At 53.8% G+C, this 22,010-nt stretch overlaps 6 protein-coding genes across 6 annotated transcripts; 3 read left to right on the top strand and 3 right to left on the bottom strand.

Moving 5' to 3' along the window:
• Window positions 1-3,385: 3,385 nt before the first annotated feature.
• On the top strand, window positions 3,386-3,703 carry AYL99_11713 (hypothetical protein; the record flags this gene model as incomplete). The annotated part of the gene is made up of 2 exons (XM_018843218.1): window positions 3,386-3,440; window positions 3,465-3,703. 2 exons carry the CDS (start codon window positions 3,386-3,388, stop codon window positions 3,701-3,703), a joined length of 294 nt encoding a protein of 97 aa, XP_018687545.1.
• A 335-nt stretch (window positions 3,704-4,038) lies between these two features.
• Window positions 4,039-4,407, top strand: AYL99_11712 (hypothetical protein; the record flags this gene model as incomplete). Its single annotated transcript, XM_018843217.1, has 1 exon — window positions 4,039-4,407. One exon carries the CDS (start codon window positions 4,039-4,041, stop codon window positions 4,405-4,407), a length of 369 nt encoding a protein of 122 aa, XP_018687544.1.
• Window positions 4,408-10,844: 6,437 nt separating this feature from the next.
• On the bottom strand, window positions 10,845-12,025 carry AYL99_11711 (hypothetical protein; the record flags this gene model as incomplete). The annotated part of the gene is made up of 3 exons (XM_018843216.1): window positions 10,845-11,352; window positions 11,406-11,862; window positions 11,914-12,025. 3 exons carry the CDS (start codon window positions 12,023-12,025, stop codon window positions 10,845-10,847), a joined length of 1,077 nt encoding a protein of 358 aa, XP_018687543.1.
• Window positions 12,026-16,686: 4,661 nt separating this feature from the next.
• Window positions 16,687-17,578, top strand: AYL99_11710 (hypothetical protein; the record flags this gene model as incomplete). The annotated part of the gene is made up of 3 exons (XM_018843215.1): window positions 16,687-16,979; window positions 17,032-17,249; window positions 17,370-17,578. 3 exons carry the CDS (start codon window positions 16,687-16,689, stop codon window positions 17,576-17,578), a joined length of 720 nt encoding a protein of 239 aa, XP_018687542.1.
• Window positions 17,579-19,945: 2,367 nt separating this feature from the next.
• AYL99_11709 (hypothetical protein) lies at window positions 19,946-20,254 on the bottom strand (the record flags this gene model as incomplete). Its single annotated transcript, XM_018843214.1, has 1 exon — window positions 19,946-20,254. The coding sequence occupies one exon, from the start codon at window positions 20,252-20,254 to the stop codon at window positions 19,946-19,948; it is 309 nt and encodes a 102-aa protein (XP_018687541.1).
• A 226-nt stretch (window positions 20,255-20,480) lies between these two features.
• Window positions 20,481-20,816, bottom strand: AYL99_11708 (hypothetical protein; the record flags this gene model as incomplete). The annotated part of the gene is made up of 1 exon (XM_018843213.1): window positions 20,481-20,816. The coding sequence occupies one exon, from the start codon at window positions 20,814-20,816 to the stop codon at window positions 20,481-20,483; it is 336 nt and encodes a 111-aa protein (XP_018687540.1).
• Between the last annotated feature and the right edge of the window lie 1,194 nt (window positions 20,817-22,010).

The raw sequence follows: 22,010 nt of genomic DNA, 5'->3' as shown, positions 1-22,010 counted from the left end.
CCACCCGCTCTGGTTGAGCCGGCCTCCTCCAGCAAAAGCAGCTGTGCGAATTGTGATCTTCATTATGGCGCCGACGCTGCCTACACATACCCTCGCGTGATGTATTTCTCCCGTCGATGGGCTCTGGGCTGCGCATACATCGTCTGACGCTCCACGCACACAGCTTTTCATGGCCTCGGGCTTTATCAGGCATTCTGGGCGCCAGGGATATCATCATCGTCTCTCCGGGTCATGCATGTTCAAAGTAATTCAGGTTTCAATGTTGCATTGATGTAAGAGTTGGCTCACGGCAATCACTGCGCTGCTTGCGGGAGTCCATAATCCCTCGTGAACATGCAGGCTCCAATGGCACATTTTTCAAAAGAGCACCTCGCTGCTGACTGCCCATGTTCTCGCTATTTCGCCTCCAACTTTCGCTCCCGATTCCTCAGAGCGTGCGACAAAGGCTGTCCACATCGCTTCAGACTCCATTATGGAAAAGATGTCTCGGAGGTGATTAAAGGGATCGTCGATGGAAGGGGTCCTAATCCCTCACCAAGCAAGCATGCATCTGGCACTCAAACCGGCTCCGAATCTCCTCAGCAATAGCTGCCTTGATACCTATGATTGCAGAGCCCAATGCCCCAGAAAAGGTCCCTTCGCAGCTTGCAAGGTGTACGAACTTGCTGAGGCTTGGTCTCTCATATGTCCGAAGCGCCGCCTACGGGAAAGGGAACTTGGGCCAAAGAACAGCCTCGCTGGCAAGCCGGATCACGTGATATGCTCCGTGGTCGGTGCCTCTATGACCTGCCGAGCGCATTGCAGCAGAGCATGGAGCACAACTCAAGTTACCGACGTGTCGGTCTGAATCAGTCGGAGCACCGTGGGACTTGCCGTGTGGGTTGTCTGGGAGCACATTCAACAGCGGTGTATCAACTTTTTGTTCTCGCTCTTCTCTCAAAACACCATGGACCGGCATCGCTTAGCGACGGGCAGTGAGGGCCAGCCCTGGTGTAGCCGTCAGTGGGTTATCACCGAGTTGGTGCACTGGCATACTACGTACAGCATTGAGGTCGTAATCCTGGATGTCCCGGGTGATGATAGTGCGAGACGACTCGGAAATCTGCTCGAAGGTCATCTGCAAATCGACTTTTGCTGGGCATTCCTCCGCGCCACCAGTTTACCGACACATTACAGCACCATTCAGCACTGGAATACGCAATATAACGGTGGTGTCAACGTCGGGACATTCGAAAATACCGAAATAGACGCCTCTTGGGTTGGGAATTGGCGGAATATGGTCCTGTTTTGGACCGGTTCGATATAGTTGGAGCTCAACCCCTATCTAAAATTTAACCACTATTGCCGAAGATTTCTCGCTTAGTAGGCAGCTGCAGAAAAAGAAAGCGATTTTCAGAAATCATATAAAATAGAAGAAGATATAAGGTTGCGCGGACGCGATCGTTTCTAAAACGCACGGAACTATACACGGAATTGCTCACCGGGGTGTGGCGCGGGCGTGAGAGTAGCTTTCGTGACTTCGGGGGACCCTTTCGACACCTGGATCGGACCTGTTTCGGCCAAGTAGCGCCTGGGAATGGGAAGGCGACATGCTAAATGATGAGGAGTATATACAGAGAGTAGGAAGAGGTGTAGGGAATGCCTAGATGGCTGGCGGGCTTGGAAAAGCTCTGCGGAAGAGAGGGAGGGGGAGGGTCGACGAGGTTTCTCTCTCAACTTGTGTTTCCGGGAGTTCTGTTATGGGCAAGCACGAGAGGAGAGAGGACGTATGTATGTACGTCGTCTTCCGCCACCCACGAAGGGGACACCGTCATCATCATCAACACCATCACCGGCACAAGCAGCGGCACAAGCATCAACACATGCAGCAGCAGAAGTACCGGCAGGAGCAGCACGACAAGCACCGCCAGAAAGCCGGCCAGCATCGGAATGGCCATAACATGACATGTCATGATAACAAGAATAAGAACAAGGACAGGGTCGGCTCGAGCGCCACGCCACAACACGCCACGCCCCCTGCGAGCTTGAGCGCAGCGGAGAGGAGAGAGGAGAGAGGAGAGAGCAAGGAGAGCAAAGCAAGACAAGGCAAGGGCTTCTTCGCGTGGCTGGCGGACCGCAGAAAGGGGTGCAAGGGGAGTGAGTGAGTACGTAACGTAGCGCGGCATCCGACCCGAGTCTGTCTTTGTTCTTGTTCGTGTTGTCATATCATGTGATGCCATGTCTGTTTCATTGCTGGCTGGCTAACTGGCTGCCGCTGGTGCGTCTGCATATGCATATGCATCTGGTTTTGGTTCTGGTTTTGGTTCTGCTGCTGCTGCCGCTGCCGCTGCTGACGATGACTGACGGAGTCCCGTTCGTTGGTGGGTGGTGGACGACGCACAAACGTGCTCCCACCTCCCCGTCCAGCGCCATTGAGCCGCGCCTGCGCCCACTGCAACATCCCTGGTCGATGACTCCCACCTCGGAACCAGGTCTCCCGCCATCTTGGGCCGACCTGACCGAAGGTCTCAGTGGTCTCACTGACTCGGCTGAGCAGGCGCACATCGGTCAGAGCTGCGAGGATGGCGGAAGACCTGGTTGCAAGGTGGGAGTCAGTGACCAAGGATGTTGCAGTGGGCGCAGGCGCAGCTCAATGGCGCTGGACGGGGGAAGACGCACTATATCTTTGGGGTTAAAAGCAAAGAGGACCGCCATGTCTGCCAATGATCTGGAACGGAGCTGACATTGAGAGTTGAATGTTCTTCTGGTTAGGTGGAGAGGAGTCCATGAAGCAGAGGTGGAAGGGGGATTTTGGAGAAAAAGAAGGAGAGAAAACAAAACCCCAGACAAAGGGCCCACGTTGTCACTACGTGCGGAGAATTGGTGCACATCTCTCTCTCTCTCTCACTCACTCACTCACACACACACACACACACACACACAAAATACTGCAACGAGGATAAGAAAATTGCCAGCCTTCACTTATTAGCAGCACCAAGCATCTCCACGTACTTGAATGATCCCCATTATTAAGTGATTTCTCGCTAACAAGCGGGCAGGAGTCGCATACACGACTCGACGGCGTTCGACGGGCTATGGCGCCGATGGCAGGGACTCGCCAGACTTTATCAAAATCTTCATATCGATGCAATGGTTTTCCCGGTGGCCAGCTTTGTCACCCAGGTCCAGGACTATCAGGGCTAGGGCTGTGCTTGGTGCTGGGCTCTGAGAGGAGAGAAGGTGTCCGCATGGTGCTGGCACCCCAGGCCATCACAGAAACTGTTCTGTCAAGGCTCCTTTGCCATCTATCTCAAATCCCTTGCTCTCCGGCTGGATCGCCAGCAGCCTGGCTGCCTTGCAAGCACAGGGCTTCCTCCACATGTGCATCTTCCCTCGCTGGACAAAGATGTCTCCTCTTGCAAGACGCCTCTTCTCGCCCGAGTCCAGCTACAACTTCGCCAGTAACTAGCCTGATCACCACCCAGATGTCGGCAACGACGAACACAAGATCAAACGGATCATTCGAAAGCGCATACAAAACGGTCAAGAAGAATACGATACCCAACGGAAAGGATTCGGCCCGGGACAAAACAGATGGTACAGAAAATACTTGCTGGAGAACGCGAAACAACTGGCTGAGGAACTTGACAAAGACATCGAACAGCTGCCAGCAGTCCAGACAAGAAGATTCAGCAGCAGAAAACATGCCCTCGAGGAAGGCTAGAGCAGCTGCTGATAACAGGACCCGGAAGGCGGTGCACCTATCATTGAACAATGTCGCCAAGAAAAGGCTCGAAATTCACTCGGAGCCTTGACATGACCAGATGCCCTCTTATTCAGAAAATTCTACGCCCACTCCTTCAACCAACTTACATCATTTCACATTCGTACTATATATATCTTAACGCACACCACAACGACAGCACACAAGAAGGCACCGCTACCAAAAGTCGTCTACTCTAAAACGCTACGACGCATCAAGACAACACAAAACCTGGGGATCCTAAACGACCCGATATCGAATGGACGCAGGTACGATTCCCTGGCCACTTCGGCGAAATGTTGCACCAGGATGGGCAACTAAAGAACAAGGTTATGGGGATCGCGGAACGCGATCTAAACACTCCGGGGATTGAGGTGTGCTCGGCCGTCAAGAAAGAGGAAGAGGCGAGATGGGAAGAGATGGAGAAAGCGAAAGCGGCCAAAACGGGCATTGTCGGGATGCAGAACGAGTTTCTTGTTCTTTTAAGAAAGCTTCTCCTCTGTCTCTCTCCACAACCCTTCACCACCCACCGGCACATCACCTTGTCGCTATATCTCAACCGTCTTCAAGAGGAAGGGGAGGATGCCGCCCCCAAGTGTCCTCAGCTCCAACCCACTAACCCCTACTTCCAGAAAACAATGGCGCCGCGACCGTCCCTTGTTTAAATTGTTTCCTGATAATACAGAGGAAAAGACTTCTTCGCACGACCCATGCGAAATGCGAGTGGTGTGGCTGACCTCAAGAACTGGGAAGTTGGGCCAGGGCAGGAAAGGACCATCTGGGAAGGGGGCCTGTTCAAGTTGAGTGTCATCTTTCTGGAAGAATACCCTCCCAAGCCTCCGAAATGTGAGTGGTAAAAGGGACACATATTGTAACGGGCTTAGGGGCGGTGGTGGCTAGTACAGCCACAACTCTGTACCAGGGTAACTTCACACTTTGGAGGGCACTGGGTTTGATCGACAACAAGCAACACAACAAGCAGGAGAAGTAGATCAAGTATTGATCCTTGCTTCACAGGGAATCGAGTGCCGGTCGCACTGAGACCTTCCTTTCTTTATTGTTCCTCGTCCCCAAGTGCCTCTGGTCACCCAACACGATCACGCAAGGTCATTTGGGCCATCGTTGGTGTTGGTTGTAGTGGTATAGTCCGTGCCTCGACCAGCAATCCCTTCTCAGCTACCGACGTACTGGACAGACCCCTGTGCACTCTCGCCCCCTTGCCTCCTTGTCTTTCCCCTTCGCCTCTTTGTCTCTCTCCTTGCGCATATCGTTCTTTTATGTCTCGATTGAGTGATTGGAGTCCTCTATCCCCTTTTCCCCACGCCTCGTTGCGGAAAGGTGCTGCTTCCCCATCTGCTTTTTCTTTGGTTGCCCCTGTGAAACTTCGAAAGTACGTACGTGCAGAACACGATGGTCAACTCCGCATTTCCCCTCGAAATATCCCAAAGATCCTAATCGCCCCCAAAGAAACACATGCAGCACATAAATCAATACTTGGTCTGCTGCGCCGTCCACCTCGTCGTCATCAGTTGGAAGAGAAAAGAATGAGGATCCGCTTTCCACCCCATTCCACATCGTTCAAACGCAGACACTCCCTTCGAGAACCCGCATGGCCATCTCGCCCTCGCGTTCAAAGACCTCCGCCACTCGTTCTGCTTCTGCTACCAGCCGTTCAAAACAAGCAACAGCCCACAGGCTGTTTGATCATCGTACGGACAAGAAGCCGTGCTTACACCATTCCAGTTTCATTTCCCCAGAAAACTGGTGGTGTGACATGATCCAAGATCAGAACGGTTTGGTCATCAGACTGGAGACCTCAGCGGGTGAAACGCAAGCATTTGGGGTATGATTCAAGACATCGTTCACCACCGCAAAGAACAACGCATATGCCGCTATGGGCAAGTGGTCTGGCTTGGGTCCAAGGACGAACACAAAGCAAGCTTCCCACGAGATCTCTGCAACTACTTCTGTGGAGAGTGTTGCGAACAGTGAAGCATGAAACTGGCGCCAGCGGTGTCAAGGTCGGAGCTAATAAAACCGCTCCTGCTGCTGCTTCTGCTCCCGTTCCTTTGACATCCAAGCCGGCTGCTCTGCACTTCGACCTCGATCTTGGGCGATGAAATCCCTGCAAATCATGGTTGCTGTTGGCCAATATTTGTTCCGGACAGCCTCATGGCTGGTCGTCTTTTCGCAGCATCACCCCACGACCGTTTCCGTTTCCTTGGGAGCTCGTCGGACGTAGTGGTGAACCTTTGCGTGTGACGGTGCATTGTAATTGCCCGAGAGGTCTGGTGTCTTGGAAGGGGTTCCAGCATTTCTGGTGAGCAGCCCCAGCAATAGAGCTATCTGCGTTGGCTTCTATCCCGGCCGAGGTGATGTGGGTGTGCATGTGTTGTTGCTGTGGAGGAAGAGTGGATGCCTGATTTCCTCCCGGATTAAGAGTCCGTCGGACTGGGAACGGCGTCAACATCATTCTTTTCCTGCATACCAACAACAACAACAACAACAACAACAACAACAACAACAACAACAACAACAACAACAACAACAACAGCAGCAACAGCTGTGAGCTGCAGCTCTCGTATTTTTTGAATGCGGTCCTTATGCACCGGCATTGCCCTGCAGCACGAGTTCGTATTGGAGCTCGTCGTTCGTCCACTATCTCCACTGCTACTGCGCAATCCCGTCGCCTGCGTTTCACAACTGTTCTTCTGGCTCCGATGAATCGTGACCCTGGATAAATCCACCCTCCATACGGAGTACTTCTTCTTTGTTTTTGGTCCCTGGTCTGCAATTCCGCCTTTGCAGGGCGCTGGACACCCCGATTTCCATATTTGTGAACCACTGGGTATGGAGATGCTGAATCGAGATCATACCCGTCGCTGACCTGCTTGACAGTTTGACATAAATACCTCTTGGCCTCTTCGGTATGCCAATTGGCGAGTCGTATCCGAAGACGTCCTTCAGTGGCGGCAACTGCCCAGCAGAGGTAGGAACATCGCAGGTGAGATTCTCCCACGTCAGCACAGCCTGGGAAGCTATATTGAGCTGTGGCCTGTCCTCAGCGTCTTGGTTTCATCTCAGGAAATATGGGCACGGGAAGACTTCTTTGGGAGGGCAGGTTGCATCTTTCCACGGTGAGAGCCCAGAGCTCCACGCCGACGAGTGGTTGAGAAACACCCCTCCCCGGGCAGCTGTCCAGCCACGGCCACATGATGCTTCATGGTTTGGATGGTTCGGCACGACGATTGCTGCCGCACATTCCGGGAGTCAGTGGTCAAAGTGTCCTCAGTATGTGAAGTTGTGCCCGATGCCACACTCACGGAGAGTCGAGCGCGTACTTTCCCATCTGGGTGCCGCGGTTAAACCCGACAAACGACGTTACTGGCGCGGGGACAGGATGGAATTAGATGGGTTGTGTAGCAGAGCTGCTTGCACAGTTTGAACTCGCTCTGAAAGATCCTCTCTGGGCAAACGTGAGGAGAGTGGACGGGAGAGAGTGTCCGTCAGAGGTATCCTGGAGCACTCGCACTGTGTGCTGTTCCCAACAGGCGTCGTCGACATGATTCGATAGTTCGGTGTTTGGGGGGACAAGCAGCATACTCGCACTTACAGTAGGTGTTGCCGTTGGCGATCCCGGCACATGTCTCCCAGCTTCCAAGTGCACAGTGCTCCCTCATCGTCCCAGCAAGTGAGTGGAAGGAGGGCGATGCGCATTGCAAAATGGTTCAGCTGACCATCCCTGATACCTTGCGACTCGTGGGGCGACTGGCAACACCTCCGACTTGATCTCTTGTGCCTCTGTCTCCTTCAGCTTTCCCGAAGACTTCACCATGGTGGATCATCCCTCTCTGCACTTGCACTCCGCCTGCACTCAACACACATACGAGATGATGCCATCCATGTGTTGATAGGGAGCCCTCGAATCACAATAAGGAGCCCTTTTAGCCTCCGGACCTGTTCCACGCTCCCACTTCCTGTTGTGTATCAGTCTCCAGGACTGCCGCTTTCCTACAAGATCGTTTGGATCTCTCATGTCGACCGATCCATGCGTGGCTCGTGTGTTTTTGTTGAGCGGAGCGAAACAGTACATATATACACAGCGTAAATTTCGATAAAATCGTGGCTTTGACCATTAGACTAGCTGTCGCCACCCAACTGCAGTATCCCATGTACATACATCTGCCCGTTCGACTCCTTCGGATCGGCGGAAAAGAACCACCGGGGCTCAGATGGAATCAATGTCTCTCTGTCTTTCAAAGCTGAAGCAGGTTGCCTTTGCTGCAAGGCCCCAAAGGCATCGGGAGATATCGCAAGTTGGACCTCGCCTGCGTACCGCAACTCCTTGCTCGAGAACTTGGACACCTCGTTGGATAGCATCCTTGTTGGACTGCGGTGAGCAGAACCAATTTGCCCCCGGCCGTCCAGAGGTCCGCTGGATCCTGAAGCTCTCAGACCTCTGGGACTCCCCGGAGACGTTTCGAGCGATATCTCTTGCATGAAACCCAACCCTCTGCATGATCTGAGCAGCAGTTGGTTTTTCAAAGCAGAGTTCTCATGCGAATAACTTTTGTGCCCACTTTACGCTCTTCAAAGGAGTACTGGCAAGATCAGGAGTGACGTTCTATAGGGCCTGGACGTAGGAATTGGTTCGGGGACGACTTAGATTCGAGGGAAGAAAAGGATAGAAACGGCCCTGTCGAGAGGGAGAGAGGGAGTGGGCGTCGGATTGCGTGGCCGCACAAGTCGTCGGTAGAAGGCAGAGCCAGCTAGGGAGCGAGCACTTCACAATCTGTAGGAATGCAAGTGTCAGCAAAGCACAAGATGAATATGCAGGCGGTACTACACCCATCCCTCGCGGTCCTGGAGTTCCTCATTCACCGCGACATCGTTCCGCTTGAAGCAGATGGCATGCTCCAAGAATTGGGCCTGAAACATGGAGGGAGGCATGGCGGGAAGCGCCATCTCTGCGTTATGGTGCCTACAGAGCTGCTTGACGGAGAGCGGCAACGCAGGAAACGCTCAGCAAAGTGCAATCCCAACAGAAACGATCGGCCTACAGGGACCTTTGTGCGGTGGAACTTCGGCGGCGGGTTTCGGCATTGTCAAGGTGTCCGAAACCCCCGAACGAAGTTGCATTCAGCGTCAACGGCGATCTGTTTGCCGTTCCTCGGATATTGCGAGGCGTATGAAGGCTGATGGCCTAACCCTCGCCCTCCACGTACCGTAGATTTCCCTTTATACATACTGGCCTCCCCAGCCATGTTCGCTGCCTCCAGCGCCAGTGCGTCCATCCCTTCCGCGACAGGCAGTGTTAGCCATCCTTGACCGAACAGATCCTCGGCAACCCCGGACGGGCATGTCAAGATGGCTGACGCGGCACAGAGACGGCGCTGCCAGAGAGTCGGGCCCAGCACACGACCCGTGGCCAATAACACAAGCACTGCTCAGCCAGGACCCGGCGGAGCACCTTGCCGGCGCTGCTCTTGGGGATGGGATTGCATCACCAAATCTGATCCAGCCTCTCAGTCGCTTGTGTGGCACCACCTTCTTTCTGCTGCAGCCACCCACAGATCTCTTCTCTGCTCGTTTGCTTGACCGGCAGGTGGTGCAGGAGAGAGAGCTACGGTACGTTCTAACAATTGGTGCAAGAGAGCAGTGCATGATGCTTGTTGACTGGGACCAGGGAATTCCGCCAGGTCTGGCTGGCTGCGCCATGGGTAGGGGGATCGTCGTCCTGGCGGGGCCTCGATCTGTGGGATGGCGAACGGTGATGATCCTGGAGCAGGGCACAACCCTTGCTGAGGCACTTGGAGGAGGAACAAGTAGAGGGCCGATGAAAAAGAAGTTCCATTTGCGTAGAATTGAGCATCTCTCACGCCGTGTAGGTGAGCAGAATCCGCAGCCTGAAGCCGGACCAGGGACAGGCCCAGGTCCCCAGCCAGGATCTGGATCGGGGTTTTTGTTGGTGCATGAAGAGTATGAGAGTGACGAGTAACGAGTGCCATTCTTGAAGGTGTTGCGTGCACTCGCCAGGTGGTGCGCCTTCTGAGCGTGAGTGACGGTGCGTCGGGGCCCGAAACTTTCTTCGCAAATGACCCAGACCGCCATGGTAGCACTGAGGTTCAAACTGGGAGGGCCAAATGATTCCTCCGCTGCGACGACGTACTTTCGCTCTGGGTGGGTGCCATGGCGCGCGGTGACGAGAGGGGCAGGCGGCGCAGAAGAAAGTGCGAAGGGGGTAACGAGTTCAAGATTTGAGCGGGTGGCTGAAGCCAGGGTTGGGGATTCGTCTCGGACGTCATTTCTGGGTGGGAAGGGCCCTTAAGCTCCCCCAAAGCCCCCTCTGACCAGCCTTAAGGAGCCACTGTGGTGCTGTAAAGGCGTTGGATAATCGTTGAAGTCGAATGGACCGAGTGCAACTGCGGAGCGCAGATGGTGTTGATAATGAAACAAATGGGCGCAGTCTGCGGAGAGTGGCTGAGCAGCGATCAGGATCTCAAGGACCCAAAGCATGAGCATGATACCCGTCAATTCGGGCTGAATGGGTGCCCTGGAGAACGACTTGTTCGTCTACCGGGTGGACCACGCTATGGTTCTCCATTCGCAGCCAGTTCTTGAAGCCGGTCACGGTCGCTGTTGTATGAGGCACAAGAACAAGAACAAGCAAGACGAGGCACATGGCCCAAGGCCCAAGGACCAGAGACCAGAATCTCACACACACACATAGTTGGTTGAGAGAGAGATGACATGAGAGAGAGATGAGACAGAGAGAGATGTATAGATCGAAGTAGCCTGGCGGGCGACCTTTGCTCGCGTGTTTGCTTGCTTCGCTCCGGGTGGGTGCACACTAACATGGCTGGCACAAAATGCAGAAGAGAAGAAGAAGAAGAAGAAGAGAAAGAAGAAGCATACCAGAGCAGAAGAAAAGCTTCCGCCAAAAGAGTGCCACATTTGGGACACTTCGCTCAGAAGAGACACTCTGTCTCTGTCATAGAAAATACACTGCCCTGCAGATACGTGGATCTGTCGCTGCCATCAAGTACGGTTTGTGGTGATGTTGCCTTTCTGAAGATGGGCGTCGAAGTCTGTAGACGCGCGTTCACCAGTCCTCATCGGAGTCGTTTGCCTCGGAGTCGAGGATCGTAATGGCTTTGTCCGGCGATGTCTTCGGCTCGGCATCGACATCAGCGTCTTCCTTCTCGTCGACTTCCACCTTGCGCTTTTTCGACGCTTTCTTGGGCTCGAAATTGACATCAGCGTCTCCCGTCTCGTCGATTTCCATCTTGCGCTTTTTGGACGCTTCCTTGGGCTCAACGTCAACGTCGGTGTCTTCCATCTTTGCATCCTCAGTCTTCACTTTGACCTCGCTCTTGCGCTTCCTCTTATCAGGATTGGAGGCCTTTTCAGCTTTTTCCGCCTCCCTCATATCGAGTTCATACTGCAAAGCCATAGCATGCTCGTCAAGAATGTCCTTGAAGAATTGCAAATCGTGACCCTCAGCCGCAATCTTGTATGCGGCAAGCAGTGGTTTAGCTCTGCCCCTTGTAGACACGTCCTTACACTCATCGGGCGTCAATGCAGTAAGGTCCGTATTGCGAATCCACATGCTATTTGCCGTCAGCTTCACCGCAAAAACCAGGGATGTGGAGAGGGGCGTTACAATTCATTTGTGCTGAGGAACATGATGGGGAATGTTCGCTCATCCACTTTCTTACCGCCATCTGCGTAGGCTTCATTGTAGGTTCCATCGATCTGCTTGGTGCTGGGGGGTCTGGTGTTGATGAGCTTCTCAGGAAGCATGCTTTCATCTGCGATGATGCACGGCCAAGGGCGAAACCCTCTGCCCCTGGCTAGATAGTAGTCGCCCGGTTGGGCATCAACATGAGTGATTTTCGACGTGGACTTCCTCTTGTTGGCCTGCTTGCTCTTGGACTCTGCGACAGATGACTTCTTGTCGGCAGAGGCTGTCCCGTTGCTCTTTGGTTGAGCAGTTGCTGGGCCATTCATCTCTTTCTTGATCTCAACGGCTGACGCAGCTTGAGGTTCAGTCACGGGCTTTTCCGGCTCCTTGGCTTCCGCTGATACGGTCTCGACAGGGCCACTCGCTGTTGCAGCATCTGTGAATGAAGATTAGAATATGATTTGCACTGTGAATGCGTCAAGAGTACCTGTGGTTTGAGCCGGTTCGGCGGTGGCAGATTTGTCGGAGGGAACATCTGAGGTAGGCTGTGGCACCTTCACCGGCACCTCTGTGGCAGGAGCTGACTTCCGAGAAGGCATGGTGAACTGAAGTGGATGAAAGAAGAATGAGAAAAGAGACGCGTGAGTGAGGCGCGCAGGAGAGCGAGTTGTTGAACCTGTGCGGCAAAGGTATCAGTGACGATGTCCTGGGACAGATACTGGTGAGTGCAAAAGTGCAAGATCGGCCAACCTTGTGAAATGAAAATGAAGGGGCTGGTGGTTGTGCGAGGTAGTGCGAAGGAGGAAAAGGAAGATGTCGCAGTGGCAGTCGAAAAACCGCAATTTCACTGATTGCTGCCAAGCCAAGCCCTGAGCTGTCACGAGTTCGTCAACACGTGGTTGGCACAGTGACTGACCTTTGGACAGCCTGCCTGCAACCTCTACCTCGTAGACCCCTCTTGAGTCCGTATTCATATATATCATTTGCGCTGTACGGTGTGTCGGTGCCGTGACATGATCACCACCAACCAAGCTCTGCCCTCCGCAGACTCGGTTTCATCCATTCAACAGTCAACTTTTAAATTCATCCATCATCAATCATCGATCGACCGTTAATTCATCATCAACAATCGTCCACACCGTTGATCGCTGCTCAATCCACGCTCCGCAGATTGTGATCCATCACCGCCAGTTCCCTTTGTTCATCTTGATCGTGATTCAGCCCTGCGCTCCGCAGACTCTGGAAGACGAAGAGGAGGAAACACAGACGCAAGAGTTATCGGATGCTTACGGCGTCGAGAGATGGGCTCTGCCCCAAGAGTTCTCTGCAGTTCGACAAAAGAGGCTCGATATCGTTGACGTGAATCGCAACTGCAATTTAAATCGTTCAGACGCAAAGCTTGATAACGGGCACCTAATCCACCATCTCCACCCCTTGAACCTTATATACCACCGGGAGAGCGCAACGGCGGTCCGTCCACCCCAGGAGGAATGCCTGCACCAGTACCGAGATATCCACTGCGCAAGGGCGGCATCACTCCTCCACACCAAATGGAACGGGCCGGGTAAGTGAGCGAACCGCCCCCGCCGCCAAAAGCTCCTGTGAAAAGTCTGACTGGAAGTGCCAGTTTCCCGTCGAACTGCGGAGATTTCGTGGTGTGAGGCGGCAATCCTCATCAACAACATCGAGCTTCTTTCGTCGAACTTCGGAGACACAGGCTGTCCACGAGGGAAGTCCCGGCCATGCCGGCCTGATGGAATGTGTTGACTTGCTGGCGTGGTCATGGAACACGTTACTCTGCCCGTTCCCACTTTATCAAGAGATGAAATGAGGCCAAGGACAGGGAGTATCAGTGGGAGTCAGACGTCCATCATACTTATATATCATATACTGGAGGCTATATCGCCGTATGAGAGAAAATTCCGCCCAGGATCGACACTCTGCAACAGAAGGAAGAGGGAGTGAGGAGGCATTTCAAGCAAGCGAGACCTGGACAGTAACATTCTTCATGTGATCCAAGCCAAAGACAATGGCGCCGGTATTGACATCGAAGATCGACAGCACCTGGGCAAACCAAGGCTGCACTTCCAAGATCCGGTGTCTGACGGATCTCGAGCGACTAAGCGGCTCACCCCGAGGATTCCGCGGTGAAGCACTGGCCAGTGGATGCGCTCTCTCCCTGCCTACCTGCCTGACTGGCTTCCTCGCTGTCGTTGTCACTGTTGCTGTTGCTCCCTCTCCTGTCCTCTCTGGTAGGTATGCACACTCCCAAGCGAACCATCCACAAACCGCCATCCAGCCAGCTCAGAGGGAGAGGGAGAAGTGGCCGTTTGCAGAGAAAAAAGCAACCCAGTCAGTCTGAATCATAATGATCATCATCTATCTCCCTTGCTTACTTGCTTTCTTGCTCGTTTGCATGCATCTTTGCTTTTCTCTTGCGCGCTGCCGGCGTCTCTCCCCTCCGCTGTCTCTCATGGCAGATTTCTCGTGTGTCCCACCTATCGCAGGCGATGCTAGCTCTCGCGTGTCTCCTGTGTCCCATGTCCCATGCATGCATGGCTCTGCTCTTCAGACTGGCGGAAAGGAAGGTCGGTCAGATCCAGGCCGAAGGGATCAAACTCCTCCTGGACGATACGGGGTTCGGAGCCCAAGATCGGCTCAGGCAGGTCCAATGGTCTTTTTTTCGTGAAGTTCACTCACCATATCATGACAACTCTCTCATCCATCTCTTGTCTCGGTAGCCATGACGCTCACTGTTCATTCCATCTGTCCATCGTCCCCTGCCTTCTCCCCCCCTTACACGTTCTTGCTGTCCGAGTTGTGTCGCCATCTTGACATCCAGATCATCCTGAGTGTGATTGATCATGGTACATATGGACATTTGTGCCAGCACCATATCCTTTCTGCCGAGTACGACAACATGCAGCCCCATACTACTCTGCCAGTCCACGTCCATCCGTACATCTATGCACATATACGCCCATCCTCTCTCTTCCACGCCCAAAGGCAATTGAATATACTCTCGGAGACACGTACATACACCGGACGGCGGCCAATTGACCAGACATATGCAGCAGACATCACCACTCTCTGTTTCTCGAGAGAGACTCTGCGCATGATATTTTATTATTCTGGCATTGAGATGTTGACACTCTCGCTGTCGATTTGCCCGCAGACGACCTTGAGTTCGAGAAATGAGTTGACGCATTGAAGCAAGTCCATCACAAGGTGCTTGATGTCCCGCATGAATACTGCAAAAGCCGCAAGCCAGTCTTCCTTTCGATGTCGATGCTTGCCTGTTGCCGTGCCGTAATGGGTGCTTGAAGATGCTTGATGAGCTGTAATTGCTCATCCAAGGTGCATATCTCTGGTTCCCCAGAGTGCAGAAGGGACTTGGTGTTCGAAACCGTTGCGCCCTTCGTGTGGTGCTTGCTTCAACGACGGATGTCATGAGGTGATGCAAAGGGACGCATCTCAGCCGTTCCGACGATCTGTCTGCCTCTTTGCTCCGTCCCCAAAATGTCTTCTCCCTTCGGCAAGGAGGACCAGCTGCCTACATGCCCCTTGGCCGGAAATTGAACCTTGCTGCAAAGGATGGAAAGGAGAACGAGAATGAGACGAGAGAAAGAGAGATTGTGAATGTCTACATTTCCCCAATCTCTTTCACCCACCCAAGTTGTGAAGCCACGGCAAGGAAGCCATGAAAACGAATTCCCATCTCGGACTCAGGCACTGGCATGATTCGAGCAGCATCAACAATGCGTTGAGACATTGCGCATGCCCTGGGCGACAAAGGTGTGGATCCCAAGGCGTCGACGGTCATTGTCCCCATCATGGGCCAGCCATATCCCAGGCAATTTGTTTCCCGCTCGCCGAAAGACGTCCCTGACTACCTGCTCTCGAGCCCACAAAGCCCGATGTGCTTCATCCACGCACGGCAGTCGAGTCGTAACCGGACCTCTCACTCAGTCAGGTAGTATAGAATATCGTCAGGCAGCTCGAGGAGTCCCGCAAACCCAACACTGGGATTTGTGCGACAAGTGTCTAGCAAGCAAGCAAGCAAGACCAGAATGAAGCCCACGACTACCCACCCAGTATCCGCGAATTCTTTGGCAATCTCGGCCGCAGCATTTCGGAGACGGTGACGCTCCTCCCCAAAGCTCACAATGCAACCCAAGCAGCAACCTCCTTCACTGCCCCTTCATCGGCGAGGCCTCAGCCCAAGACATTCCACCATGCCATTGCTCGAGCCTCGCTGGCACGCTCCCAAATGCTCAAACAATCCAACACTTCGGGTACTGGCGAAGATCCACTGGCAAATGCCTTGGAGAAATGTGCGCTGGCCGAAGAGAAAGTGGGCGAAGCTCGATTGGCGCAGTAACAGGCCATCCAGTCGCAGTTGATTGCTGGATGGAGGAAGTCCGGGCTATCAGGCTGCTACGTACCTGTAGTAATCTTCTTCACCCCTGAGACGTGCATGAAGTCGGTAACCTTGAAGGATGGAGAGGCAGAGGCGCAGCCGGGACCGTTGGAGGGTTCTTCTGGTGTCTTCAAAAATTGTCTCTTGCGCTGCATCGCTAGAATAAAGTAACTTTTATTCTTTGCTCGCGCCTCATGTCATCCGAGGTCAGCGATGAATAGCCGAGGCACCGAGCCCAGTTCCTCGGCAACGGGCGCAGGCTCGCCAGGGCAACACAACCGCCCGGGCAGTGCTGGGATGGGGCAGTGCTGGGATGCTGAATGCAACCTCGAGTCACTAGTCCAGCCCCTATGTTATCCGCCAGTGGTGTCGGCGTGAGTGGGAGGCGATGCTGCAATCTCTGTGAGGTCGTGACAGAAGCTCATCCTACCTCAAGACCGCTTGCAGAAGCGTCAGACGAACTTTTCTCAACCTCGACGGCGCCAGATCTGCCAGTCGCTATGACAAGGAAAGGCACCTTTCCACACGCGGGCTTTCTTATCCTTTTCCTCGTGCTCGTCGGCGTCTTCAGTGCTGGGGTGATTCGTCACAGAGCAGCGCCTTCTGGCAAGTACCTATCTCGCCTCTGTGTGCTGTGAGTTGACTTGAGCAGGGCATTCGGGGCTGCTCGAAGCTACCATCGACGAACTGCAAGCAAGCTGCCCGCTAGACCGACTTCTATGAGCACCACCGTCCGAAAGAACCCCACCACCGCCTCGACTTCCTCAATTGCGAGACACAAGAAGAGAGTATCAGACACGTCGGTGGACGAGAAGCCGTCTGGAGACGAGAAGAGCAGGAATGGCATATCTGCGAGGCACAAGAGGATATCTTTGGCGCCCTCCTCGACCTCCAGGACGGCTGCTCCCACCCCTACTCGACGGACATCAATGCAAACTGCAGGGACATCGAGTCAGCTCGCATCAGCAGTCCCGTCGCTGCGAGGAAGGGAGCTGCACCTTCAAGCACTACCCCGACCACAGCGTCGACTTCTTCTACCACACGAATGAGGCCCCTCACCTCCTCAAGAAGTCTCGGTACTGGCGCGCCGACAAGAAACGACTGAGCACGATGCCTGCCTCCCCGCCGTCAAGGTCAGAATGGAAGAGCCGGAACATAACAAGGAAAACGCAACGTCAGCTGCAGAAGAGAAGGGAGCCGGGACCGCTCGTCCTCTGGCGGAATCGAGGAAGTCTACGAGGTCACTCTTGATCGAGCAGCAAGTTCGAGCTTGTCAATAGCATGTTGCGGGCACCGAGGACCGCGGACGGCGCGGATGAAGGAACAACAGTACATGGACGATGACGCCGCCAGCATGATCGCTGAAGTGAAGTCGGTTGACAAGGTGACTCCGAAACTACAGTGTCCGGTTGCACCGCCGGCCATACCGTCTGTCTGAACGGAGGCAACGTCCTTGTTTCGGGCGAGGACATTGAGTCAAGCACTTCTTCGGCACAAGTCCACAGTCGCTGATGACCGCGCAGACTTCTTTGGCGGCAACTCCACGATGGCCACCTGCAGCACCCACGGCGCCCTCACCCCTACTCAGGTCGATTCCGGTATTCAAGACAGTGTCAAGCAATTCTACGAGGATACGCTCAAATCAGCTCGTGACAGGCGCGTCGGAATCACGCGTCTACATGCCGAAGACTGTTTCCACGGGCGGAAAGAGGTTGAGAGTCACCAAACATGACAGGCTACAGGCCCAATGGGCGTCAAAACTGCTCGAACCAACTCGGAGTGGTCGCTCAACCTGGGAGAAGAGATCAGTCCTCAACCGGTCGGACGTGTACCGAGAGGCTTGTGTAACGCCGTCTCGGTAGAGTTCGCAGCTCTCTACCACTGCATACTGCCCTGAGCGCTGCCGACGCAAGGTGAATGGAAGGCGTCATCAAGTGAAATCTTCTACAGATCAAGTCCATTGATGGAATGCCTCTGGTGCCCTTCTGGCAGACGTCGTGGAAAATCACCAAGGAGTTGACATCCAATATTGTGTTGGTGCTGGTGCTGTGTTGAATGGTTGGACTTGGTTGAGGCTGGCTGCTCGAAAGGGTTGATTGCTGTTGTTGGAAGGGTTTGAGGGTGGACGTCCGCGGGAAGGAGATAGTGAACGGTCACAAACGTCCCTGTTCTGATTTATGGAGCAGTCCTGTTTGCCCACGATCTGGGGCACCGAGAGGGGAGATTTTTCCAGTCGTATTGGTTCCCTCCATAAAACTTCCTGGCTCGTCCTCCTGAGTGCCTCATGACCGTCTATTTGGTGGCCATTGGTTTTAACTTATGATTTTCAGGTTTGCACTCTGATGCGGGTTCGAATAAGGAGGGTGCGGTTGGTTTGGCTCAGGATCGTCATCGTAGAGGTAACCGATAGTTTCCCACACGCACCTATCATCTTGCACACTCTTTTACCTGCCTCTACGCCAGGAATGGAGTCATTCGGCCTTTTTGGCAAGCCAAAGAATCCCAGCAGCCTCCTGATCAACAACACCCCTGCCCAAGGTGCGTCGACCGTAACCACCACGAGCTCTGCATCGATGAGCCCGTGTCCAAGCGCGCAGATCTCGACACGGTCGCCTGTCGAGTTATTGCTGCCCGCCCCCCAGAGAACGCCCGTCGTCTAAGGCGGCCGTTCGATCGAGTCGAAGCTGTGATGGGTTGAACCCAGGAGAAGGTTCGGTTGAGAACCTACGTACGCAAGGGAGCACGACACAAGAGAGGAACGATATGCGCAAGGAGCAGAGACAAGGGAGCAATGGGGAGAGACAAGATCGGAAACCCCCTTACTCAGGGCGTATGATATAAGGAGCGAGAAAACGACTCTCCCTTCTTCTTCTTTCCTCTCCTCAAATTTATCCTCCTTGTTACTAGGTTGGCTAGTTATTTGCAGAAACTCTTCCAAAACCCTGACGGAAGCGATCCCAAGCGCGGTTCATGCCAGTTTCGCCATCGAAATTTGATTCATGCTCACCTGCGCTTGGGCACTTGGGACGTCGGCAGCGCCGGAGCAGAAAGGAACGTACCCTTATGGTCAAGTCGTCGAGCCATGGGCGACTGGGGGACGTTTCACGGCGCAATTTCCCCCTTCGAGTCCCAGAAATGCCTCACTTCGGGTCCTCCGCCGCAGGGCCACAGACTCGTACGACCAAAACCATTCGACGAGGCCGAGGGTGTGATGAGCAACGCTAGTAATTACTTTCTGCTTACCGAGATGCTGAGGGGATGCATGTAGGGATGGAACTGTTCCTCATGCCACCGCATGTCCAATGAATCAGTTGTCGGAGGTCGCATCACCTGGAGAACATGATGCTGATGTTGTGGCCACAGCTACACCACCTACCATCTGTTCCAAAAGCACAAATGGCCCGATGAGGCTGATTGTATCTTGCGCCATGGCCGAAGCGACGCTCGGCTGAGCCCCAATGTCAGATAGTTCGATTAGTTCAGAAATTTCTGGTAGTTATCCAGTATCTGAAAGATAGCACTGGCCAGTCGCTTTGTACCGCGGGCCCGAGGCACTGATCACCCATGTCACATCGTAGTAAGAAGCCCAGCGAGTAAGTTTTCGTTCGCCCTTGTAGCCGATCGTCGCGGCCTTCTGATCAACGAGCTGTTGAGCGGTTCATTTTCTGTTCGTAAATGAAGGCAGGCTTTCAAGGCTAAGAAGAAGAGAAAAGGAAAACAATGCACATTGTGCAGTTTCCAAGGGCACGAGCGAGACAAGGAAGGGCGGAGAAAAGAGTGAGTATCGCAGGCATTGTACAATTTGAGGTGGGATGGTCATTCAGTCCATCTGTCTCGGGTGCTCTTCAAAGAACGAGGAGACCTCCATCCTACTGATGGGATCTCTCATGAATACGGCCTCGATGCTGGCAAGCAAAGACGAACCAATGGAAATGGCAGCCATTACGGCCACAGGATAGTCCAAAACCTGGAGGGGCCAAAACCGTGTCTTAACATGAGCCCAAACAGGGGATCGCTTCCTCTGTGAGGCGTCCCGAGGAACAGGGCGCCAATACTGGCCTTGGAGGTGGCTGCCAGGTCCGGCTTCGTGCCCTGAGTGTCATTCGTGTGAGATATGTCGGGGGCCGAGATGTGCCAGAAGAGGCCATGCTGGTGTCAACGGTGGTAGAACAGATATCTTGACGGCGGATCTCAATGTCGACGCGAGTGGAGGAATGGATCTGGACACACGTTCATAGTGGGCCGAGTCTGAGCTCCACTCCGCCAAATCGTTCTTCGGGCCATCTTCGTCAACCTTGTACCTCTTAAAGTCCCTCGGCGTGACCCAATGTTCAGGCATATAATCGATTTCTTCGACGGGCCTGTGCTTCGTCTTCGGGAGCCGGAAGTAACACCAAATGAAGCTCATGGTGGAAAGTGAACCCCACACGGAAACACTCTTTCCAACGAGATTCGCCTCCCCCGGGTTAATGTTGAATGTCTTTCCCCATGCCCCATTTGCGAGGGTGGTGGGCCATGAGCCTCATGCTATTGATTGCTCTTGTGTTCGAATATCGATGGCCAAACGTCTTGCCTGCCTCGGATGTCTTAACGGGTTGACCATTCGACCCCAGATCATTGGAATTTTTGCTCTGTCAGCAATGAGAATAATGGGGGAGATGTTGAGGCCACGGAGACATCTGGATCGGCGTGTCGGGTTGAGGCATAACGCTGTCAAGCTTCTGTGCTATGTGGATATGTCCTCTCAAAACTGCGTGCTCCTTTGCGTTCCAGACCGACAGATCCAGACGCTGGGCACCAGCTTCATGGTTGATGAGCAGTTCCACGCCCGGAAGATGACGGTCGACACAAGCAATGAACAATGGCGTCCATCTGTAAGCCTTTTCAGGTAGCTCAACATTGGCCCTCTGCTCGTCTGTACCTTTGAGCAGTAATCTCGCGCCTTCCTCGTGGCCGAATCTCGCAGCCATATGGAGCGCCGTATCGCCTGCTCATCTTGGTAACTGATGTGCCCGGTTCTGATCTCGATTTGGCTTCCTTGTGGAGCTGCTGGATGTCGACGGGAACACCTCCAAACCTCCGCGCTCGGGCCCGTTACCTGCAGGCCCGGTCCCTCAGAAAGCTTGAGGCCGTATCAAAGTTTGCAGACGTACCGGGAGTGGGGGACACCGAAACCTTTACTCCGTAGACATGGCAGAAACGGCAGAGGATGGAGGTGTGGATGACAGCACTCCATTATGTATTTGGTTCGAGGTTGGTGGGATTTGCCAATGACGATGGTGATGTGTCAGCGCTGCCAAGCCCACGTGACTTCCACGTGTTTCTCCCGGCGGCCACAGCTAGACCTTTCTCTCAGTCTCACATTCTTTTCCCTTTCCCCATCCTCCTTCTTCGTCCCGTTCCGTTTCTTGCCAGCCATGCCTCCAGGACTCATCAAGCGTTATGAAGACCTTCGGAGAATCGTACACAGTTGGTTGAGAATCCGGGCATGTTTTACGAACCAGCTGGAACTGGCACTCCGCATCATTTGCGAGGACTACGATATAATCCGACGATCAGCTTCACTAGGGGTACGACGGAAAGATCACAGGGATATAAGAGAGCGGGCGAGAGCTAGCCTGGTGTATCTAAGAGTCCTTGAGGTTGATCCTGAGGGTTTTCTTCCATTCATCCTAATCTTCAGCGTCAGGTCTTGTCAACGCCCCAGCAATCTCCCTCAACTGCCTGATAAGCCGCCGGAAAGATCGAATTGTCGGCTTCACCCTCTTCTCAAGCTCGCCTTCGAAAAAATTGCTGAAGAGCATCGAATCTATGACCACCCCCACTTCGGAAAAGTGGTGTCAATTCTCTTTCCAGATGGTGCGCTGCATGTTCCCTTCCGCCGAGGTAGTGTTAATGAAGAAAAAAAAAAGTGTCTTTCCGTACGAGACCGACTACTGCCGCAGACGGCGAAAACCAATGGGCATACGACGCGGCGAAGCCGGGATCGATCGAGACGGTCTTTGGCACCTGCGTGGGCGACATGAATCAGAGGTCGGCACCTCGTTTTCGTGAAGAAGAAAAAGGTCAGACACTAGTGACGCAGACGGTGCGTGCGCAGTTCCCTCGAACAAACCACGAGGATGGTATCATATCGGTGGATGTCGACTCCGCCGATCATTTAG

Source organism: Fonsecaea erecta (genome assembly GCF_001651985.1).
Source record: "Fonsecaea erecta strain CBS 125763 chromosome Unknown Scaff15, whole genome shotgun sequence".
Classification (NCBI taxonomy): Eukaryota; Fungi; Ascomycota; class Eurotiomycetes; order Chaetothyriales; family Herpotrichiellaceae; genus Fonsecaea; species Fonsecaea erecta.
Note: the sequence above shows the minus strand (reverse complement) of the source record. Positions and strands in the feature narration are given on the sequence as shown.